The sequence below is a fragment of the Manacus vitellinus genome, unplaced genomic scaffold (assembly GCF_001715985.3).
Source record: "Manacus vitellinus isolate BGI_N305 unplaced genomic scaffold, ASM171598v3 scaffold_21_pilon, whole genome shotgun sequence".
Taxonomy (NCBI): domain Eukaryota; kingdom Metazoa; phylum Chordata; class Aves; order Passeriformes; family Pipridae; genus Manacus; species Manacus vitellinus.
In genome coordinates, this window is record NW_021939546.1 from 10509745 (window position 1) to 10532868 (window position 23124).

Sequence of the window (23124 nt, forward strand, 5' to 3'; positions counted from 1 at the left end):
TTTGGCAAAGCAGTTGAGAGAAGCTGGCTCTGCAGTATCCATGTGCTGCTCTTCCTCTAAGGAATTGTGAGAACATATTTTAGCAAAGGATTCCTCAATCTATCCCATAGCCCAAAATACATAGACACGGAAAAAGTTAGTGGGTTTCATTTTTTTCCATTCAGTATGGGTTCATTTATTCTTAAATTTATTTCTTTCTTTCAAGCTATGCCCATCAGTCAGTCCTTTAGTCTAGAAGTTTGTGGTTTTTTTAGGGAAAGGCTCCCTTATTTTCTTCTCAGCTGTCTGGCATTAGAATTGGCTTATCTCACTTTTCTGATGAACCTACATTTTTCCGGATAGACGAAAACATAGTGGCTTATTTTTCAAAACTGAAACAGTTGGATTGCCTTTTTGTTTTACTGGGATAAGCATCCATGATGCTCTGGGGAATGGAGAATGATCTAAAATAAGCCTAGCTGTTTTTTTGTTGTTTATCTGTTTCTTTTTGCATCTGTCTTAGTATTTATTGCTACCATCTGCGTTTCATTTCAGGTTGTCTAATGTCTTATTCTGCATGTTCTGTGCCTATTCTTTTTACATAGCCTTGGGCTGTAATATCACCATTTGCCTACAAGAGATCCATTTCTATCTGTAACAAAATGAATTGCATTCATCTGTGTAATTCATTTCTAATGAATGCCTTGCTCCTCATTAAACAGTGATTTACCTTTGTTTCCCTTCCCTACACTGTCAACACGAACCATTTTGAGGTCCTGTGGAGAGATGCTAATTTGAGAAAGCAAAAGTCAACGCAGCTAAGCACTCACAGGGGCCATCCTCATTGGCACTTTCAAAAATATTCACGGGACACTTCCTGAAATACAATTTGCAGGTGGATAAGAAGACTCAGAACGTTTTCTTATTCTTAAACTTTCAGTGTACAAAGACAACGCTTGGCAGTTTAAATGCCTTTCACCTTGTCAGTGTCGGGAACAGGTGAATCTTTTAAGACCTTGTCTGTTCTGCAGGAATTTTACATATCACAGGCACATTTGGGGACACTAAACTCTTGGTTCCCTGTCCCCTCCCTACCTTCTCAGAAATATTAAAATATTTCAATTCTTTTTTTTTTCAGAGTAACATTTTTAAATGGTTAGTTTTGAGATACATCAAAATGTTTCAGACTTGAAAATATTTCACTTCAATTTCTCTATGAGACGCCAAAGTTAATATAACTATTACCTTTGTATATCTAAAGGAAAAGGATTAGTATCATTAACTAATGAAATAGGGGTTGTATAGTAATTTTGTTACAGATTTGGTTCCTGTGCAACTTTTGTGCAATGCCCTTTCCAGCTCTGTAGCAGCATTCCCTTTTCCAGCCCTGCACTTTGCGGAACAGCAGAATCTGCTGTGTGTGCAAATAGATGTGTGCTGCTGACAGATGATGGTTAGAGCACAGGATGAATTACCAAGTTTATTTTCACTTTAACCCTTAGCAGAGTTTGAACTGCAGCAAAAGATGAGAACACTGTTAGTAAACATAATTTAAAGCAATACAAATGGTTTTCAGGAAGTTTTATTTACAGCCTCTGCAACTCTGGTGATGGTACAAGCCACTCATTGGCACTTCTTATCACATAAATTTAGCTTGGCATTTTTCAGTATTTATTCTGGTGTTGGGCCAGATTGATCCCTATTGGAACTGCAGAATTCTCAGTGGGCATCAGTTGACTTGGACCATGGATTAATTTGAATGTAGCATTATGAGGGGATTGGATCACGGGAGGTTGGGGTTTTTTAACTGGTCTTACCTAAGTCATATAGTATTTGGAAGTAAGAACACTGATTAATGTAACACAATTTTATTTTTAATATACATTTTAGAGGACAAAACTGACCTTGAGAACAGTGTGATGCAGAAGAAAATTAAAATCCCCAAACTCTCTCTCAATCACATAGAAGAAGCTGGGGAGGTTACAGATTATGGGGAAGAAGATGTGGAGCTTAGACACAGTAAGGTACTGAAGTCTTTCCGTTTTGGTTTTTCCCTTCCTTTCCTTTTTGTTTTTCTGTTTTGCAAGTGCTTGGGGCACATACAGACGTCTCAGCTTAAGAATTCCAGGCCTGCTTTTGATCCCCTTAAAATGCTGTGTTTGGTGAAATTGGGTCACATTGTGTGTGGGGGTGGGGTACGGGTTCTCAAAACCTGATGTAAGTGCAACTGAACGTTTTCCTGTGTGTCCTGTCTGCACAGTTTAATTGCCATCTGAGATTTTTGGAACAATGCTCTTCCAGTTTGGCCCAGAAAGCCTTAAAAGTCCCCAGTTCCATGACTGTGGAGCAGCTGTTCTCGGTGGCACTTGTGGCCTGTTGCACGGTGCTTGTTTGGAACTGGAAGGGGTGCTCTGAGACTTCCCAACTACAGCAGTGGCTGAGAAGAAGAATTGACAGGACTGCATCTCTCCATTATAACTGCCAGTTGCCTTTTTAGGTCCAGATGCCAGAAACTCACTATGGAAATGTATTTATTTTTTTTTTATATCAAATGATTTCTTTAAAAGTCTGCCAACCTCCAGGATAAAATACTGCTCTATGGCTTCATGTGTTTTGCAGCTGCAGGAATGATACTAGTACATTTCTTTATGGTGGGCCAGCTTTTTTTTTTTCTTTTTAAATTTTTTAATGTCTTTAGAACATGCAGCAGGCATAGCATCAAATAACTTTGTTTTCTGCCACATTACTCTTGGATATTGTGGTATGGGAATTGATAGTGTCAGCTTCTCATCTGTAACCCATGAACTGCATTTGCTTTCCTTGCACTTGCTTGGAAATTCAAATGCCTTTTGATATTTGGCCTGTAAAACTTAGTGACTTTACCCATACTGTCACATATTAATACCACTATTGAGGCCAAAGAGATGTGATTTAATTTGTAGGGTTTGTGCAGGTGACTGAAGGTAAAGTTCTGCTGAGAGTTCAAAGGACATGAAGCCTCTGCAATGCAGTATTAATATAGAAGGGATCAGTTGATAAGGGAGAGGAGGCTGGATGATTATATTCAGTCTCCAGCTTCTGTTTTTGAATCCCTTTTAATGCTGCTGATAGTGTTAACTCAGTCTCTTGCATCAGGAAGTTGGGTGAATGCGCTGGAGGGATAGTCAGGGAAGGTTCTGTCTCCCAAAGTGTGGGAAGGACAAGCCCTCAATTCACAGAACAGCTTTGTGCCCTGTGCTGCTTTCATCTCTGATGTCATCACAGGTGACAAATGTAGCACACAGCTGATTCTTCCTCTTACTTACCAGAAAATCAGTTGCTGTTGGAAATCTGAATGTTAGGGGTAAACTTTAAAGAAAAAGGGATTTAGATCCACTTTTTTAAAAAAGAACTATACAGGATCAAGTGACACTGAGTTTGTAAGTGTTGCAAAAAGACCTTTAACTGCCTCAGAAGTTTGTACCTGCATTTAGCAAAATTACAATTACATGTTAGTGATGATGTATATTATAGCCACAAGGATCTGTTAGGCAAAACATTTTTGCAGAGTGTTTTTGGAAACCGGAAATATTAACCATTTCCAGGTCTGTAGAGTTTTTGATTTTATTACTTCTTACTGCTCTCCTAATTTATTTATTTTTTTCTTGTAACGTGCAGAGACAAGATGGGAGGAAACAAAGTGAAGGTACACACAAAAGCATTGAAGCAGTTGTTGCTCGCCTTGAAAAACAGAACGGGATGAGTCTCAGTAATACTTCCAGCCCTGAGGAGGCTTTTATGGAGACTACAGAAGGCATGAACAATATGGACGATGCTGTAGTTCCTCGGATTCTGTACGAAGAATTGCTGAGGAGTTACCAACAGCAACAGGAAGAAATGAGGCACATTCAGCAGGAGCTGGAGAGAACGCGGAGACAGCTTGTGCAACAGGCAAAGAAGCTCAAAGAGTATGGGGCACTCGTGTCAGAAATGAAAGAGCTCAGAGACTTGAACAGGAGGCTCCAGGATGTACTGCTCCTAAGACTAGGTAGTGGTAAGTGCCGGACTTAAGTGGGACTAGTTTGAATGAATTTTGCAAGTGTGATCAATAGTAACGGAAACGTATTTGAAGAATAGCGGTGGTTGTTAAACTGGACATTGAATGTTAAAGGGGTTTTCTGCTGTGGCTGTACAATATGTGTTGAATTTGTATGCTATGTACGTCTGGGTTTTTCTTTAAAAAGTAGAGGTCTTTGTGCTGGTATGGCTGAATCAGAGTTCCATTTTGAGCAGCTGTATTTTAAAGAGTCTCTGACCTTCCGATATATGCTGAAAAAGTTAATAAAGCGTCATCTGCAAAATACACCAACATGTTCCAGTTTAAAAAGGAAAAAAAAGAAAAGGCACTGGAATGACTAGTTGGGCTAAAACTAATTTATTCTTTTCAGTTAGGGTTTTTGTTTATTGTTATGTGACTATGTTACCATCCATTTTCTGACCCCTCTTCCCATTAGTAGCTTATTAGAATGTGATATATTCCTAAACTTCTTAGCAGTGGCTTTAAACAGCCATGCTATTTGAAAAAGAATGGAGTGTTAAAGAATAATTGAAAAAACTTTTTATATTAGTGTCCCGTTTATCAACACTTGTTACAAAATGCAGGTTTGTGTAATTTGGGTTTCAGTTTTAACTATCCTGAGTCAATTGCTCATTGTTTGGGTTTATAAGAATTATTTAAGCATTATGTTGGAATAAATGGGAAAAAAAAAGACAAAATAAAAAGTTCATCCTTTTCATTGGAGATGGTACCCTTGGAATACCTTCAGAATTTTTACTAATTACATTTATTTGCTATTAGAATGTGGTACTGCTGTGTTGAAGATTTGCTCGGTGACTGAAACTCGGTTGAAATTTGTGCATCCGAACCTAGCATGCTGTTTCTTACGTCTGCCTTTGTGTATCTGGAAAGTTAATTTTTGCATGTAAATTGGATATTGGCTCTTCTCCTGTACTGGAACGAGTGCATGCAATCTGCATGTGGGTCTGAGTTACATTCACTACAAACCTGAACCTGGGAGAGCATGTGCCTGTGCTGTAGCATGTGTTGAGGTGTGCCCACAACTTTGGAGCCAAGTTCTTGGAGTATCCAGCTATTGGAACTGGGTGTTTGATTGTGAATGCTCATCATTGTTACACTGTGCATAATTAAAATGTCGTTACTTATTACAAACACTCTAGTTAACTTTTTAAATAAAACTAAATAGGCGAGGTTTCCACAGCCTGAAAAACGCAATGTGGTTGGCAGTAGATTCCACTGAGCTTTCTAAACTTTTCCTTGGATGGAAAGATGTTTCTTCATCTGCAAGTAGTTAGCTGGAATTTATGTGAATGGAGCATGAGCCAGATGTTGGTAGGCAATGGGGCTGAACAGCGTAAAGTACCAATTTAGTTGGTAGACTTGACAGCAATTGGAATGGTGAGACCAGCAGTGAAATGAAGACAGCTACTGAATTCTGTCTTGTTTCTTTCACTTTAAGAAAAAGGATGCATTTTTCTCTTGAGCCAAAAAAAGAAACTTTAGAAGAAAAAGAGGGGAAAAAAATAAAGAGGAAAAGAAACCCCAAAACCTCCTGGAAAAAATACTGAATCTTCTCTAAATATTGGGCATGAATTTCCATTATATCAGTCTGGCACCTGCTTTACAACTGAAAATAAATCTCAATTACATTGGAGACAAGTTCTTTTAATTTAATCACATACCTGGACAAATATCAGCTATAGGTAATTCAAAAAAAAGAAATCTCTTGTTATTATTGGTAAGGAACTTTTCATGGTGACAAAGGTAGAGTTTGGCCCTGTGGGCTGTGTCCTTCACAGGGTTTGTATTTCCTAAGACTCTGTATTAACTGCTACTTACTCTGTTGCCTTTCCTTGTAGCCTCATTCACAGTAGAGAAACGACTGTGTTCTAGAAAGATCAATACAAAACTTATGAATAATTAGCAAGGGAGACATCTTCAGCACATTATAAATTGGAGAGTCTGATGGCAGTATGAAAAAGTGTTACTTTTAATCAAGAAATAGATACGTAAAGACTTTTTTAGTCTTCCTTTTCCATCTTTCAAATGAGGTATGTTTGGGTATGTGAATAATCTCTGAAAATTGTTCCGAAAATAAATTACATCCTGAATTCATCTTCAGTTGCAGTGATCTCTTAAACCTAGAGTTTCAAATTACATGTAATTTATGTTACGCTGCACTTCTAGCAGGCTGGACTTAATGCAAACTAATTGCATTTCTGTTTCACCTTAGAGACTTCTGATTTCTTTGCATGAGATGACAGCTGGTTTGTGCTGATGAATTGCAGCTGTGGGAAATGCGTGCCTGTTGCCATTTTAAACCTGCAGATCAAATACAGAACAGCCTCTTGAGCTAAGGCTCAGTCAAGTAGTCAGTCTCCTAATTTCCCATCAACGGTTTGATTTCAGTGAGGAGCTGGAAGTCAATGTGTTTAGATCTAGGCCTTCATCTCTGCTGCTAAACTTGAGCCACTCTGGTGGGAGGAGTGAGGTTCTTCATCTTCCACGTGGTGACACTGGATTGCTCTTTGTCATAAAAGAGCCTTGAAGGCGGATGTGGCCAATACCAGTAGTGAAATCAGTGCTGATCCGGGGAGATATGTTTAATCTTTATGGTTTTAGCGTGTTATTGCCCAACAGATCACTTCCTGCAGGAGGCAGGCATTTGACCAGGGCTCTAGGGACCAAAACAGTGGAAAAATGTGATGACTGTTGTAGAAGAGGTTATGGTATCCTTCATTTGAGTTCCTGGAGGAACGTGGGCAGCCTCTTGCCTTGCCTGCTTTGGGATCAGGAAGCCCTGTGGTTGTAGACCTTTGCAGTTTATCACCTGAAAACACACTAATTTGCCCTCTTTTTATCAATAGAGAGTGAGGTAGAGTATTAAATAACTGAGTCTCCCCTGTAGGGACTTTAAACTGTCCTTGGATTGCAAAAGAATAATTTCAAAACCTTCTTAAAAAAAATTTGTCTCCATGGCAAGATCTGTGCAGTTTTCTCTGGCTGTATGTAACCAGTAGTAGTGAAGTTTTACAGCAGTAATGCTTGGGTGGTGTTAGCTCCCTGATAAATACTTCATTTTCATGTTATATTGCTGAGCATTGGTGTTGCTCCAAAGTCAGGGAGTATATTCACGTTCATTCAGAAACACTAATTCATCAACATGTGCATACAGACCCTCAAGATTTTAGTTTTAATCCCCGTTTAATTTCAACCATCCAGTTTGCTGTGTCTTGGGACTGACACCAGAACAGGGAGAATGAAGTGGGATTTATGTCTTGCCACACATTAGGAATTACTGGTTTTCAGCTCTTCTAGATTTGTTTGGCTTTTTGATGTAAAAAAATAAATAAATTAAAAACCAACCAGAAAAAAAATGCCAAGGTTTCTGTCAAGTGCAGGAAGTACCAATATTGCCACTCCTCAGACTCGTGTTGTTTTGTTTCAAATTCTGGTGGACCATGTGGAAAAACTTGCTGCTTACAAATGTATATTGACCACTTTATCACTTAACTTATTTTTACTTTCTAACTAACTTTTCAGTAGCGTGTGGCCCAAGATGCATTTTAGAGGAAAAGAGATGGTGAAGGGAAACCTTATAGTTCTTCATTCTGCATTTGAACTTGCTGGCCTCTCAGATATTATAAGAAAATTACAGTCAGAAGGAGAGAGATTTTGCAATAAAACATTTAATTCCTTCTTGTATTCTGAAAAATTGTCTTTTTTTTTTTCCTGATCCTTATTACATAAGTGTTAAGCCTTTAGATAGTGGTATGTATTTTTATATGTCCCATTCGTTATCTTTAAAACAAGATGCAGAGCACAAGAGCTACAGTAGAGAGGGGAAGCTTGGAGTGTGGTGTGTGGTAAATTGGGCACACAGCAGTCAGGCAGTAGTGCAGGTTGCGTGTCTAATTCACAACATGCTGGGTTGAAAATGCAGTTTGGTGGCTGGTGAAAGTGGCTGTGAAAACTGCCTGGTTAGAGGCAGTTTCTGTTTGGCAATCAAAAATCAGAATATAAAAGAAGACCTTTTAAAGGCTTTCTCTTGGTGACTGCTAAGCAAGCAGTAAAGCATGAGTTGCAACAGAGGTTTTCTGAGCTGTGGTTATTGTGGACTTTAATCAGCTCTTTTTGTTGGGGAAACTCTGGAAACCAAATTGCAGCTGTGTCAATATATGACTATAAACAAAATAGTGAAAGACTCCTAAATAGCAAGTAGTAAAAGTGTTTAAACTGCAATAAACGTTTCCTACCAGGAAGAAGGTGGTTGTACTTAGGTGTCTTCCTCAAAGTGACTTTCAAAGTGTAAGAAAACTCAAAATAGCCCTTTGTTGAAGAACGTTTTCTTAAAGTAACAGCTAAAAGATGACTTTTTAAGGTCACCCTGGCAATTACATCCCTGCGTCTGGTTGTTCAGGTGTGCCCATCCTGTGGGCAGGTTTTGGCTCTTGAATCAATGTAGGTCTTTCCCCCAGTCGGAATCAGTTCAGCAGTCTCAAGTTTAGGAAGTTTAGTTTGTCTTGGCCATACCATTGTATTTTCATGACAATAGAGGTGCTTACTAAGATGACAGTGAAATTATAATGCAGATGGGATGTTTTTGTGATTTCTCTGTTTGTGCCATGCTTGCACTGGGGCTGGCTCTTGAGACACTTTAGTTGGTGGCACTGCAGTGTAGGGTTGTCTGAGTTGCCAAGACAACTTTTAGTCGTTGCTGAGCGTTGAGTGGCAGCCAGCTGAGAACATTTAGCTGGGTATGTAGGTGTAGAATAAGCTATAGGATAAATGTCAAATGCTGACAACGGAGGAAGCACTGCTATCACTGTGTAATAATCCCTAAATGAAACTGCACAAAGTAGGAGGAATGAATGCTGTGCTTGTTCCAGGCACAGGAACTATTTAAGATCCGTGACTAAGACAGGAGTTGTGGTGCCAGCGTGACTTGCAGAGTGAGATCAATTCAGGGCTTGGTCTTTGTGCACAAACACAGGAGGGACCGTGATGGGTGACGGTGACCTGCTGATCGAGCTGTCGTTTGTTGGAGATGTCAGGGTTGGGCTGCAGAGTGGGGCAGTGCTCTCAGCACCAGCCTGGTCCGGTACAGCACTTATGAGTGTGTGAGTTTATCCTTAGAGATCTTGGAAGTGGCACATTTTCCTGGTGTCCAGGGTCTAAGCTGGCAACTTTGCTGTGTTACCGAGCCATCGCCCCTGCCTGGAACTTCAGTGACTGCTGGAGCTTCTCGTGATCCTAGAGACAGACATCAAGGGACAAGGATAGGCTTGGGGCCATAGCCTAGACTTCTGGTGGAGCCACTGCAATGAATGGAATCATGAAATCCAGTTAATTGAAGTTATTTTAGTTCATTCTTCTGTCTTTTTAGGAATATTTTATAAATTTGATCTGAAAAAGAAAAGTCGATGACTGACAAAATAATTATCCTCCTTTGAAGCCTCAAACATATGCTGAGTAGTATTCCATTGTTTAATCTGTGCATAATTTTTGTTGATTACATTAAAAATAAAAATCAGTGTTGGATGGATTGGACAATCAAAATTCTAATTTATGTGGGGTTTTTAAACCTTTGATACTCTTTCTGTGCATGATACTTTAGCTTAAGTAACCTGTTTCCTTTATAGCATTTCTGTAGATCCTCACTATTTGTTATATGCCTCTATTATATCTAAAGATATTTCAAATTTGTGGTTCTATGTGGATAATTTATGTAATTATCACAGTAAATTATGCAGGTTTCCATGCAACTGTATAGCAGTTCTTATCTGAAGAATTACTATTGTTGCTTTTGGTTTATAACTTCAGTGTCATTTTAACATAATTTCCTTAGTGTGCATTGAAGAAATATTACCCATATCTGTAATTGTCCTTATGCTTTAAGAATAAAGTTAAACATTTAAATTAAAATTAAACATTTTAATGTTTATAAAGCATAGATACTTATCCTACTTTTATTTATTGATGTTCAGAAGTAGGATTTTGGTTTAGATTACTTCTAACTTTAAAGTGAACATGACTAATGTGTTATTTTATGCTAACCATGGGTGATGAAGGGATTGATTTTGTGTTCTCTGGGATAGCAGACAGCTCTCTTTTCTTAACTGTCTAGGACCTGCCATTGAGGTTGAAAAAGTAAAACCTGAATCAATTGAACCTGAGCCTGAGGTACAGAAGACCTTCAATGAGGAGGCAAATACATCAACGTACTATCCTGCCCCTGTTCCGGTAATGGACAAGTATATTCTCGAGAATGGAAAGGTATTTTATCTTAAATATAGCATGAATAATTTTCAAATGTCCATCAGGTGATTTTCTTGTGAAATTTTCATGATCTTGGGGGTTTTGCACAGCAGCAGCTTATAGAAGCTTCCTCAGTTTTCGTAAAGATGTACTATGATGCTGAGAAAAATTGGGAAGTTACACAAATATGAACAGCATGGAAAAATATCCTCAGTGCTGAGAGCACTGAATGCTGTGCAACACAAGGAATATAGTTATTAAATATGCATGCACAAGCAAATTGACTTAATCTTCAATTGGTGACATCCAGAAATACACCAAATATTGACCAAAGTCAGTAGCCCTCATTATAAAGTTACATTAGTCTATTTAACCAAAATACTTTTTCCTAAAAGGTTTTTAATGTTTGTAATATGCTGTAGTCATATTGCAGAGAAGCCCTCATGTTTGTGTTGAAGTGGAGTCCAGGAGGTAATTATGAACCCTGGAATGGAATGGGCTCCCTTGAACCTGGTAGGAGCATTGCCACTGAGTTGAGTTGTTGTGGTGCTACTTTCCAGATACTTTATTATAAAGTTGATGAAGTACCATCTAGCTCTAGTTTGCCAGAGAACTTTTCAGACTTCAGCATGTTTAACACATTGTCTGCTCATCTACCTAGGCCTGCTTTTATAGCTGTTGCCGTGATCATTAAATGAGCATTATGTTTCTTGTACAAAACTGTATGTCCTTCAGAAATGCCTATGCATCTCCTGTTTCTTGGTGTATATATATGCATTTGGAACTATAATCTGAGAACCTTTAAGGAGGAAACATCCATTCCAGCTTTGCCATACTGAATTACTGATGGAGTAGCATGAAATACTGCATTTTCAGATTTGTGTTGAGATTGACTGCACAAGTGTCTGTCCTTCCTGAAGATGAATTCAACATAATTGTTGAGGACAGAATGTATGTGAAAAATAGTAGAATCATGGCAGTTTGACAGGTATTTGCTTCAGATAGCTTTTCTTGCCTAATATATTTAAATATGTCATTTGCTTGTATATTTTGTGTGTATTTGTGCAATGAACACTTAGGGTGCATTACTGTGCGAGTTTGGTTTACCTCCTTCTCTTCCACTTAAGTTCTGTGGGATAGGGCACGTCCTTTAGTATTTGTATCCAGCTTTTCCTGCACCTTTTTTTCATCTGTCAGCTTCTTGGCACTTCTGTTGCTGAAGTTTTCTCTGTCTTTACAGATATTAATATCTCTTTGATTTTCTTTTTGTAATTTTGGGTCTTCGTTTGCCTGTTCACTGGGGCTACAGCCAGCTCAGATACCAGAAATGTGAACTGATAATGTATTTAGAGTGTTGGAGGGTAGTTTTCTTCTGTTTTCCTTATTTATGGCTTTATTTCATTATTCCTTTATTGACATGTACCACTAGAGTAGTTGAAATACTTTTTTACAAATCCTGCCCTTTGTGGCATCAGATTTGATCTGAGTAGGATTCTTTCAAAGCAGATAAATCTCTTCCCTCCAGAGGGAGAAAAGACTTACTGAAAAGGAGCCCATGGCATTCATTTAAAGAAAAGAAAGAAGAGGGAAAAAAAATAAAAGAAGAAAAAAAAAGAGTTCATCTTCTGAGAGACATTTTAGATCTATTGCAGATGTTAGCACAGTTCCAGTGGTGAGCATTGCTTTGAATTTGCTGTTGGCTCTGTTGCATTGTGCTTGAAGGTTGATCCTGCAGTTGCTGAAATTGGGAGTAAATTTCCCATTGATTTCATCAAGCCAAGAGTCTGGCCTATGGGGCAGCTCTTCCAGCAAGAAGGAAATGTCTTCTGAATTTGGAATACAGTAAACTTCCCGTAGCTTTGGGATTAATAGGAAAAAGTACTGGACCTGTTGCACAGAGAGGTAAACTGAGACATGGACAGATTAAATTCCTTACCATAACAGTGCTAGAAATAGAAAAAGAGAGACGTGAGATTTCTGTGGCTGTGGCTGTCTGTCACATAGTTGCTGTTAGCATAGGTGTTTCATACCAGCAATAATTTTTTTAATAAATGAAGCATGTTCAAAGAAGAGATGATCTGTCTAAACCATAAATATTAAAAATACTTCCTGTGACTTGTTCTTTTCTTTTAAGTGACTTCAAGCTAATGAATAATGTAGTAGCCTAAGAGACAAAATAATCTTTTGCAAAGGCAAACCCTAATTTTGTCCAAGAGGAATCAGATTTTTGATCAAATACAGCACTCTCTACAACTAATGTAGTACAGACATTCCAAAATTTGGTATGTCACAGCATTCCTGATCTTAGTTATTTTCTAAGTAACTTATAGTTGTTTTTCCAGATAACTTTTCCAAGATCAAACAAGAAATAACTGAATTGTGAGTGCAGATCTGCTCACTCCTGATTGAAGTTGTCTTACAAAATATGTAGAGAGTACCAAAAGAGGGAATTTTTTAAAAGCAATTAGGAAGAAGCTCAAAATGGAGAAGGGGAAAAAACAGGGGGTGTTGGTGTTGTGGTTATTACTAGTTTAATTTATGTCCATTACAAGATCTAAATACCATGCAGACTTGTGAAAAGCTTCTTAGAATCCCTTAGTGTAGAAGATTCTGCGGGAAAGGCAGCTTGCTTTACGGTTTTATGCTTTGAGGAAGGTAGAATTTTCAATTGCTTTTTATAACATAGCTGGTAGCCAAACCATTCATATTACTCTATTTAAGTTTTTAAACAACTAGTTGCTTTTGAAGGATGTCGTTGTAATAAAAAATTTCTTGAGGTTATAGCCCTTATTAATAATTAAAACTGGTTTCCATTTAAAGGAAAAATGGTATCTGGTTGAATACAGGCAGTAAAATTATGGGTATATAAAATTTTACAGTAGCTTTGTCCAATTTTCATTGCATTTAATGGGACTTACGTGATACTGTTCAGATCTGTATGGGTAGCAGGCACAGTTTATGTAAAGCCACATGAAAGGAGTAAAACCACAGAAAACTAAGGGCAGAACAGTTAAGGGAAATGGAGTCTCCTGATGCAGTTTTGCAATAGGATTTTGTTCATGGGATTTTTTTTTAATCCTTAAGTGGCAGTAAGTTTTTATTAAAGTGTTATAGGAAGGACCTCCATTGGACCAGATCTAATGAAACCTAGGTTTTGGATATACAGCAGTCTAATTGGTACATATTTTTGGTATGTTGCACTTTTACAGATGATCTGAAAGTAAGTGCAGTGAACTCTGATCGGCAGTTGGGATGCCTTGATCACGCCTTAGCTTGTTATGGATGGTGAGCAAGTGTGTGTCCCACTGAATGAAGTTCATCACCATGTGAACAAAGCTTTCTGTGTGCAGAGGTAGTTCAGGGGTCTGCACTGTACTCCAGGAACTGCAGTATAGACATACAAGGTACAAAATATTCTGGTTCCACACGGGGCCAGCATGTGCACCCTGGCTGCACTTGTGTCAGACCTGTGCTGGTTACCTGTGGAGTTGTTTCCTCGCTGTTGCTGCACAGGGTCATGAATGTCAGGACTATTGGCTCAAACACAGAATGGCATCCTAAGGACAGTCAGTATTCAGGTTCTTGTCCTGCATTGATCTTAAGACTGGAGCACTGGGAATCTTGTGGTAGAGACACGGAGTAGCCCTGTGGGAGTCAGCCCAGCACAGTCAGTGCTGAGCAAGGCTAATAAGCAAAACTAGGCTTGAGCATCTTCCTTTTGGAGACTCTACAAAAACTTCACAATGCATTTCCCAGTACCCATATGTAAGACCAGCACCTGAGCTACAAGCTCACCAAAATGGAAATGTACAAGGCTCCAACAGTATCCACCCTCTGGATTATTAGAAGAACTTTCAGTTCTTTTAATGCCTTAAAAGGAGAGAGCACAGGAGGAAAGCTGCACACGTTTTCTCTTTTATTGGTAAACTTCAGAAAATAAGAGTATTTGGCAAAAGTTTAAAGGGTAACAGTCTACCAAAATAAAGCAGTCCACAAAGCACTGACACAGCACATGCTAACCCATTCAACTTAGCAAAATCCAACCCATTTGGTCCTAAGTTACCCAAAATATCAAGAAAGGAGATTAGGAGAAAAAGAAGGGAAGAAAGAGAGAAAAAGGGAATTACAGCTACCACCCCTGGATCCCCATGGTTGTTCAAACTCTGTCTCCTGGACTCTTGTAGCTGGATGGGGGCTGGATCTGTTTGACTGACAGCTGCTCCAGAGTTGCCCAGTGAGTCTCACAGGGGTTGGGGTGTGGGACAGGGCATCACCTTACCTTCCCAGAGTTTGACCTGTCCCTCCCCACACAACACACCACTTGAGTTGTTCCGAGCCAATAATTAATATAATAATCCAGTGTCTCACACCATATTATCCTGCTTTACCACTTCAGTGAAATATCTCTACTTCCCATGGTTTGGATAATGGGAAGTTTATGATGTTGCAGCAGTGGGTCGTTGCCTGACCACAAAACAGTATTCATCTGGTACATTGATGGCACGTGATAGACACCATGATAGAATTGGAAGCTTTACAAGGCTTCCAAACTCTCTTGGCTTATGTTGAAATTGGAGCTCTCAAAATCCGTTCTCCCCTTTCAGTTACTTTAAACAATCAGGCTGAATTTTGCCAACTGGTACAGGATATGACTCAGGAAGTAGTTCCCTCTTTACTGCCTCTGAAATATGCTTTGAGTAAAATCTGTTTCAGTTGAAGGGAAGTGTTTCATCTTGCTCCTGAATTAGGCTGGTGCAACTGCTTGGTTTATATGCTGTGCATAACTTTATAATACTGGATGTGTTCACTGTTTCCTTCTTCGATCTCTGTTCCTGACCACAGTCTTTCAGGAGACAGGTTATGTGGGGGGGAAAAGTAGTGATTACAAAAAGGAACTATATGATATGTAGAGGTTGACTTGAACTCCCTGACCCACAAAGTTGGAGAAATTTCAGAGTTAGGCAAAGTGGATTTGTTCAGCCCTAATTACTGTTATTATAGTACCTAATATTAATGTTCCTACAGCACTTGGATACTGTTGTGTGCTACATACCATAGATAAGTTGTTATTATTACTACCTTCTAGGTCCATCTTGGCAGTGGAATTTGGGTAGATGAGGAGAAATGGCACCAGCTGCAAGTAACACAAGGAGATTCAAAGTATACAAAAAATCTAGCGGTTATGATTTGGGGAACAGATGTTCTCAAGAACAGAAGTGTCACAGGAGTTGCAACCAAAAAAAAGAAAGATGCCGTTCCCAAGCCACCTCTCTCACCTCACAAATTAAGCATTGTCAGAGGTAGGTTATTTGAAAACTTTTGCTTCCTGCTTTGGAGTTTAACCATTAATCACTGAGTTGAAAGATGCTTCTTTTCAGCTCATTTAAAATTAACTGATTAAAAACTGTAATTCAGACTGCTATTGCATTGTGAAGTGCATACATACCCAGGAAAAGTCAAACACATTGCAATAGCTGTGCACAGTGCAGGCCTTCACAGCTGAAGAGTTGTACATTGACTTCAGTAAGGATCGAGGGGATCACCATTGCAGGGCAGGACTCTCAGCCTGGAGAACAATATGTTGTTCTAGAATTCATTTATAACAGAATGATTTTTTTTTTTAAATGCATATATTCCTTTTAACAAGACCGAGAGTAGCTTTACCACATTCTGTCATCCAGAATATAACCGGCTCTGGCATGAGGCACAGAAACCATTATAGCTGTGACTATAAAATACGTGTACCTTCAAAGGCAAGAAAGCATAGCTTTACCCTTTTAAGTGGAGGAAATGGAAATAGTAAAAATTAATTGCTACACTTGAATTGGAATTGGGACAGGAAGTGTAAATCGCTGACCTCATCTGGCAGGGAAAATTGCAATGACACTTTCAGTAACAAGCCTGAGTCCATGTATGTAGTACTTTGAGAGAGAGAAGGCCTTCTCCCTTACTTAAAATAAATGGTGAATTTCAGTCCCTTTGTATCATCACGCCTGTGTTGCATCATTTCTGTCTCTCTTGGTATTTCAGGCTTCTCTTTAAGTTAGAACTGAGTTGGTTCCTCATGAAATACATACTGAAATTGGATTTTTAGGTTTTGTGTCCATACGAAATTGCAGTAGGGCTGAAAGAAATCTCCCTTTGATTGAGATTCATTATTCTGCATTTCCTGTTCTTAGTTGCTGTGTGCTCTTAACTGTGATCTTGTTAAGAGGTGTTGTAATCTGCCAAAGTACCACGTTTGGGAGTAAAAAATATGATTCCTCTTTGAGTGTGTGCGTGTGTCTGTGTCTGTGTTGTGTGGGGGAAATTGAAAACTTACCTTCGTACTGTCATCTTCCTTAGTCTGTAAGAAATGAGTAAAAGACGTAGATTCTTTTTACTAATCTACTTTGGGAATTTAAGTGGAAGTGGAAGCTGTTCCATGCTGATTTTGTAGTTCTGGCTGGGGCCTTTAGGTGCAATCCTTACCCATGTAGCTGAGTAATGATGTACTGGCCACATAAGGAATCCACTCTGTGGCAGTGGCTGCCCTTGTCAGCTCCAAATGGAGACAGAATTGGTCACCCAGATGCACACTGACAAGCATACAGTAAAAAGGGGTTATTTTTCACTGGCCCATTGCAAACTGTTTTCTGGTTTCCCTGTTGCTCCTCAACACTGCTGGTGAGGTTGCTTCTGTGAGAATTTCCTCTTCTACTTCTGTCAGGGCCACTCTGTGTTGCTTGAGCCATTTAAATGACAACTTTCTTCTAACTCCCATTGTTTTGACTATGGTGAGTTTGGGAGTATGCTCCAACAGGTACATGGAGAGAGGCAGATGGGGCCCTTCCTTTCTTTTCTTCCCTACCTTTACCCTCACCAGCAATTCAGCTGTTCCCTATTTCCTCGTTTTTCTATGTTTTCTGTCATACTTTTGCTTTCAGCCTCAACCCTCATTTGAATTCTGCTGTTACATGCCCTGGTTTTCCATGTTCCCCTTTCCAGTGTTTCTTTCACCTTGTCTTTGGTTCCCATTTTGTTAGACTCAAGCCTGTACAGTCTCCTCCTGGAACAGTTAAACTGCTTGGCCAATGTTTTAGGTGGCAGGCTTCCTACATTAGTGGGACTGGGTAGCTCATAACCATGAGTTTCCATGTTGTCGTGTCCTTTGCATTTGCGTCAGTGTTAGCAGGTCTTGCCCCACCGTGGAGAAGAAAACAAAGCGAAAAAATTACTGGCAAGTGGAAAAATAGGTGAAGTGTGAGGAAGTTCAGGTTGCCATAGCCAGTGATTTGGATCAGGCATGACAGAAGGAAGTGAAACTCCCTGTTAGTCTTTGAGGTCTACTTGAATCTTTGGTCCATTCAGCAATACGAAGGGGTGTCTGTATGCTCCTCTAAAGCCAAAAGACAAGGAGTAAAGACAAGGAGTAGAAACCCCAAAACACTCTTTGGAGCCCCTAGGCCAGCATTCTTATATGAGTACTAAACTACTGCTGTACTCCCTCATAGAAATGGAAGAGATGGAAGAAGAAAAACTGTGAGGATCATGGATCACTCTGGGTCACACTGACTTTAAGAATTACAGCTGATGAACAAGTTCAGTCAAGTGATTCTTTGCTTGACCTTGTGGCTAAACAGATAACACAGCCTGTCTCTCACTGGGAGTTCACCTTACGAGGTGTATCTACCACAACCCGGGAGTGTTCCTGAGGTTGTTGCAGGGCAAGCTGATGACCTGCAAACACAATGGGTTTCTTCAGATTCTCAGTGACGTGCCTCTTCTTAGGTGTTGCATTTCTAACCGTGGTTTACTGATGATCAGCATTTCAGCTATCAGGCTGTGTGCCGATTAATTTCACTTATTTTATATTCAGTACGTCTTACAACATAAAATTCACATTGCTTTAGATGTTCTCATCATTCTGTGGACACAGACTAACTTATTTAAAATAGGTTTTTGAACGACAGCATTAGCTGTTAATGTGTCTGATATCTCTATGGCTTCTTAAAAATCCCCACTGTGTAGTATGTAATAAAGAAATGATAAAAAGTATGATGCATGAGCACTGTTATAAACCTTGTTAATGCAAAATAACCTTTTATAAAACTTCTCAGAGGTTTCCAAATGAACTACAAGGCGTGCATAGTACTTAATTTTCGTAACTTTTTAATATGGTGCATTAGAAATGTTGTAAACCATGTTAATTAAGCAATAATCTCTATGGCTTTCTGTATATGAAGCAATAAATGGTTAGTGGAATAGATCACTAGGCAAAGCAGAACAGAGTTGGTTTAACCAATCTGGGAAGTCTACACAACAGAATACATCATTCTGGTTATGAAAACAAAAAGAAAAACTCAAACCTGCCTGTCACAAAGGAGTTGTGTGTGTCACACCACTTCAGATTTCAGTAACCTGTGCAGGATTCTGGCACCAAACTACCAACTCTGTGAAGACAAATTGTCTCAACTTTCACTGCCCTCATGGCTTTTGCAGTTCTTACTGTTGCTTGCTTTTTGTTTTCCAATTAAGTTCACAAAGTGTGTTGTTCAAGGAGCAAGGAGATGGCTCTTGTCCTGAATAATCTACTAATAAAAGCAAGATATGCCCAGGAACAGGGCATCCGATAAAGACAGAGACGTTAAAGAATGTGGGACAGATTTGAAAAGTAAAACAAATGGGTTAAAGTGTTCTCCCACTGGTTACTGCTTCTCTTCCTAACCAGTGTTGTTTACATACTCTCCTAAAGGTGTGAAGGTAGGAGTGGCTCACCGGGAACTGTAGATAACAACAGTTCTGGTGAGACAGTTCACCTGGGAAAGGACTAAATCTGATGTGGAGATACAGGAAAATACAAGAGTTAAGCAGGCAAGACTGACACTGTAAAAGGTTGGCTTTAGCCTTGTTTCTGTATAGAAGGCCTATTAATGTAGTCACAGCATAACTGGAAGTTTGTCATGCCAAAGATTCAAGCCTGGTGAAAAATGTTGAGTTTAACAAGATAGCCAGTGAATCAAGGAAAGCTTCTCTTGTTTTGCAACAAATATATACTGTGCTTCCTCAGTGCTGTCTCTTGTGTAGTTAGCCCAGCTCAGGGCTATAGTATTTTCTAAAAATATCCTAATGACTCTTTTCTTTTTTTTCTCCTCAGAATGTTTGTATGATAGAATAGCACAAGAAACTGTGGATGAAACTGAAATTGCACAGAGACTCTCCAAAGTCAACAAGTACATCTGTGAAAAAATCATGGATATCAATAAATCATGTAAAAATGAAGAAAGGAGGGAAATTGCAAAGTACAATTTGCAATAAATTTTGGATTTTTAATAAAGTCTTAGTGTTTTACTTAAGTGTTGTTTTTTGATTTGTGTGGCGTTTTTGCTGATGGCAGAAGCTGACTTGAAGCGTTGCTCTCTTCCTATAACTGATTCATTTTTTTGAGCGGTTCTGTCATGGTGTAAACTGCTTTTAAATAATGTAAGATATACTGTAAGTTCACTCACAATGAAAAATGAATTTTCAAAGGTTTTTCCAGTGAGTTGCAGTTTGTTACCAGCAGTTCTGTACATAGGTTGTAATTCTGCAAACACCGACCCATTTGGCCTACGTTTAGTTTTACTGGAGTTGGCGGATCTAAACTGCAGTAAAGATCTGCTTAGAAGGAAGAACTGTACAAAATCCACTTTGCTATTGAAAAGGGGTTGATTGTATTTTAATAAGTGTTTTTCTGAACTGAAATTTTAATCGTTTGTTTTTAGAAATCTTTGTTTTGATCTCTAACAATATATTTGATCAAAAACACAGAACTCTTCTTTTTCACTTATTATCTTGTAGGTAGATCACCATTGCCGTCACAGTTAAAAAAAAATACAACCAATAAACAACAAAGAACTCAAAGCTGTAAGTTGTAAAATCATGATAATTTATTTTAATAAATAAATCTAAAAGCACTTCTTTTTTGGGCACCAAGACATTTTTCAGATTTCTGGTTGTGGTACAAAGCTCTTTAGTGTGTCCATATTACTGTTCTTGAAACACTCTCTTTTTACTGTATTTGTATTTTCAAACCATTTACAAACTGCCACGCTTGTGGCAAGATTATGTACAATAGAAAATTTAGTACCATTTTGTCTGGGTCCATAATTTAATAATGGACACTTTTAGTACAAATTTAAATTGAAAATAAAAATAATTTTCTACATTGAAGTTAGACTTGCAATGCAAAGTTATGAGGAATAATTTGTCATTTGAATTATGTCTTATCATGTGTAAGTGAAAGAAAATAGCCTGAATTATTTTCTCATTAAGGATTTAGAGATAACTTAAGGTCTGGACTGATGAATTTTTAGCATTTGTTATATAACTGATACTGGTTAACCTTTAATGTATTTTACACATACAGGTGTGATTATTTACCTTTCAGGCTCCTGTTCCTGAGTTATCAGCATTTGTTTCTTTTCTCCTACTGCAATTCTGCTTTCTGTAGTCTTGAAAGACTTACTATTTTTCATCATCTTCCTGTCGCACTGGTTTATTCTAATGTGAAACCTATTTCAGTGTCCTGTAAATGTGGATAATTTGGAAAGGAACAGGCTGCCAGGGAAGTGGTGGACCCACCATCCCTGGAGGTATTTAAATGGTGGGCAGACCTGGCACTTGGGGACATGGTGTAGTGGTGGAATTGGCAGTGCTGGGTTAATAGTTGGACTTGATGATCTCAAAGGTATTTTCCAACCTAAATGATTCTATAATTCTTTGAAGGGCTGGGGTGGGTGGAAGCAAAAGGGGAGAGGAGAGGAGGAGGCATGTTAGAACTGCAGTGCCTTTTTTGGAATAGAAGAAATAAAACACCAGGTTGTTTCTCTCTGTACATCACCTGCACTTAAATGATGTCTTAATTCAGGGTGTATTTGTTTTATGCTTCCTAAAGTCCAATTTCCTGATTGCCTTGTACCAATCTAATGCCATGCTGCCTAACAGGTACACCCCACTTTCACTGCTGGGTCCCTGCATTCCTGTCCCTTCCCTTAAACTGGTGCTTGTGATTGTGCAGATGAGTCAGATCTCACTGATTTCCAAGGTTTGTTTCATAAGAGCTGGTGCCAACAGGATGGAGCCTGGGAGCTTTTATGGCAAGGGACAGGAAGAGCAGGAGCGTCTTTTTACAGTGTCTTACGTGTGCCCTGAAATTGCATTTAACAGCCTAGCTTGTCTCCTGTTAATATCAAAAGTGTTCTTAGGTAGTGTTTAATGAAGTGCATAAATGTTTATGCTTCCTAATTTGGGATGCTAAATAGCAAATTAGTGTTTATAATGTTGGTGCATGTATCCCTTTATTAATTAAAGAACAAAATAGAGATAACATTGAAGAAACATTTAAACAGTAAGTTCCCACTTTTCAAGCAGACTTGTGAATGTACTTTTTTTTTTTTTAAGGTGATACTAAGGCACTTTTTTTTTAAAAGTGATACTAGTTTGGGGGAAAATGTTCATAATTTCCTCAGTCTTTTATGGCTTTAGTACTAATGTGTTCCCATTGTAACAGATTATTTAATGAGAAGATCATGCTGTACTTCTTAGAAGATAAGCCTATTTGAGACAGCATTTTATGAAACCTGGAAAAAGCAGATTAGAATTTAATTAGAGTTAGGGCTCCAGCCTGGCCCCAAAAATCAGAGGTGGTAATTCTTTCTGCAAAACCAGCACCATCTTTCTGAGGCTTCTCCTTGACAGACTTGTCCCATCACATGTTAATGCTGCATATTGCTGAAGAATTTAAATGTTCTCCTTGGGGAAGGTATCTTGGAAGTCTTCATTAATTTTTTTCGTGGAGTTTTTATCAGCCAAGGTTGGTTTTTATCGGAGTTCAGCAGAGGTATTTGGGTGGCAAAAAAAGTTCACTTCCTTTGAAGTGAAATGTCGTTGGGGGCTAATAGATGTGTCCTTTGGACTGGGCAGCTGGCATTTAATGTGAGCATCACCTGATGCCTTGTTGAGTTATGTTAAAGGAATAGGACATATTGAAGGTAAAACACCTCTTTGTTGTATTGTAACTTGAACTGAATCTTTGGGTGGCTGGAAATAGGTTTTTACTAATAATAAGCCATTTTTGCACCCTGTGGTGGAATGGCATCGTGGGGGGCTCTGCAGTGGGTAACGGGGGTGTGAATAACATCTTTATGCTCCTGTTTGGTCATTACTCCTGTCTTTCTTCACTATGAACCCGTCTGAAAATCCTGTGAGTCCTTCCCAGTGTATCATTGCAAGTAGGGAAATAAACTACAGTTCCTTGTTCCGGCAATACTCAGGAAAAATAGGAACTTTAATGGGGTGTGCTTTTCTGCATTGCAATACTGATGTATAAATTAACTGTGAATTTAATTTCATTTTCCTATACTGCATTTATGGCCGGGGCTGTTCTTGTTGGTTCATTAATTCTTCCATAATTGTGCCTGCCTGTACATAATTTGCTTTGTTCATAATGCGTCTGCCGTGAGTCTGCCATAGGAAACTTTATAGAAAACAGCACCTACTAACTTTTTCCTACTCTGTCTGAGCTTCATACCTGTACATCATGGGAAACGGGAGAGAATTTTGACATAAAATGAAGTAGGTTTTATTACACCCTGTAATATCCCTCGTTCATCATTCTAAGGTTTGTGCTGTGCCATTACCTCATACTGTAAACCTGGATTTGTAAGGATCAGAAAAACACAGATTTAAGAGGAAGTGACTTTTTGTGCTGGGAGATCAATGCATGCTGTTTACTTTTTTCTAATCAAAGAAGGAAGAAGGTATTACTGTTATATGAATAATCTGATCTTCTGTTGCCACACATTGCTGCT

At 38.8% G+C, this 23124-nt stretch overlaps 2 protein-coding genes across 3 annotated transcripts in view; both read left to right on the forward strand.

Moving 5' to 3' along the window:
• Positions 1-23124, forward strand: part of AGBL4 (ATP/GTP binding protein like 4) — an 895196-nt gene that overhangs the window by 538621 nt on the left and 333451 nt on the right. The gene's annotated exons all lie outside the window — the stretch shown is intronic.
• Positions 1424-19629, forward strand: BEND5 (BEN domain containing 5). Of its 2 annotated transcripts, none has more exons than XM_018072203.3 (5): positions 1424-2003; positions 3637-4006; positions 10164-10312; positions 15381-15594; positions 19431-19629. In XM_018072203.3, exons 1-5 carry the CDS (start codon positions 1899-1901, stop codon positions 19589-19591), a joined length of 999 nt encoding a protein of 332 aa, XP_017927692.1. In that variant the 5' UTR covers positions 1424-1898; the 3' UTR covers positions 19592-19629. The 2 variants fall into 2 exon arrangements, with proteins under 2 accessions (XP_017927692.1, XP_008919599.2); XM_008921351.4 differs by having other exon boundaries at positions 1471-2003; positions 3637-4012.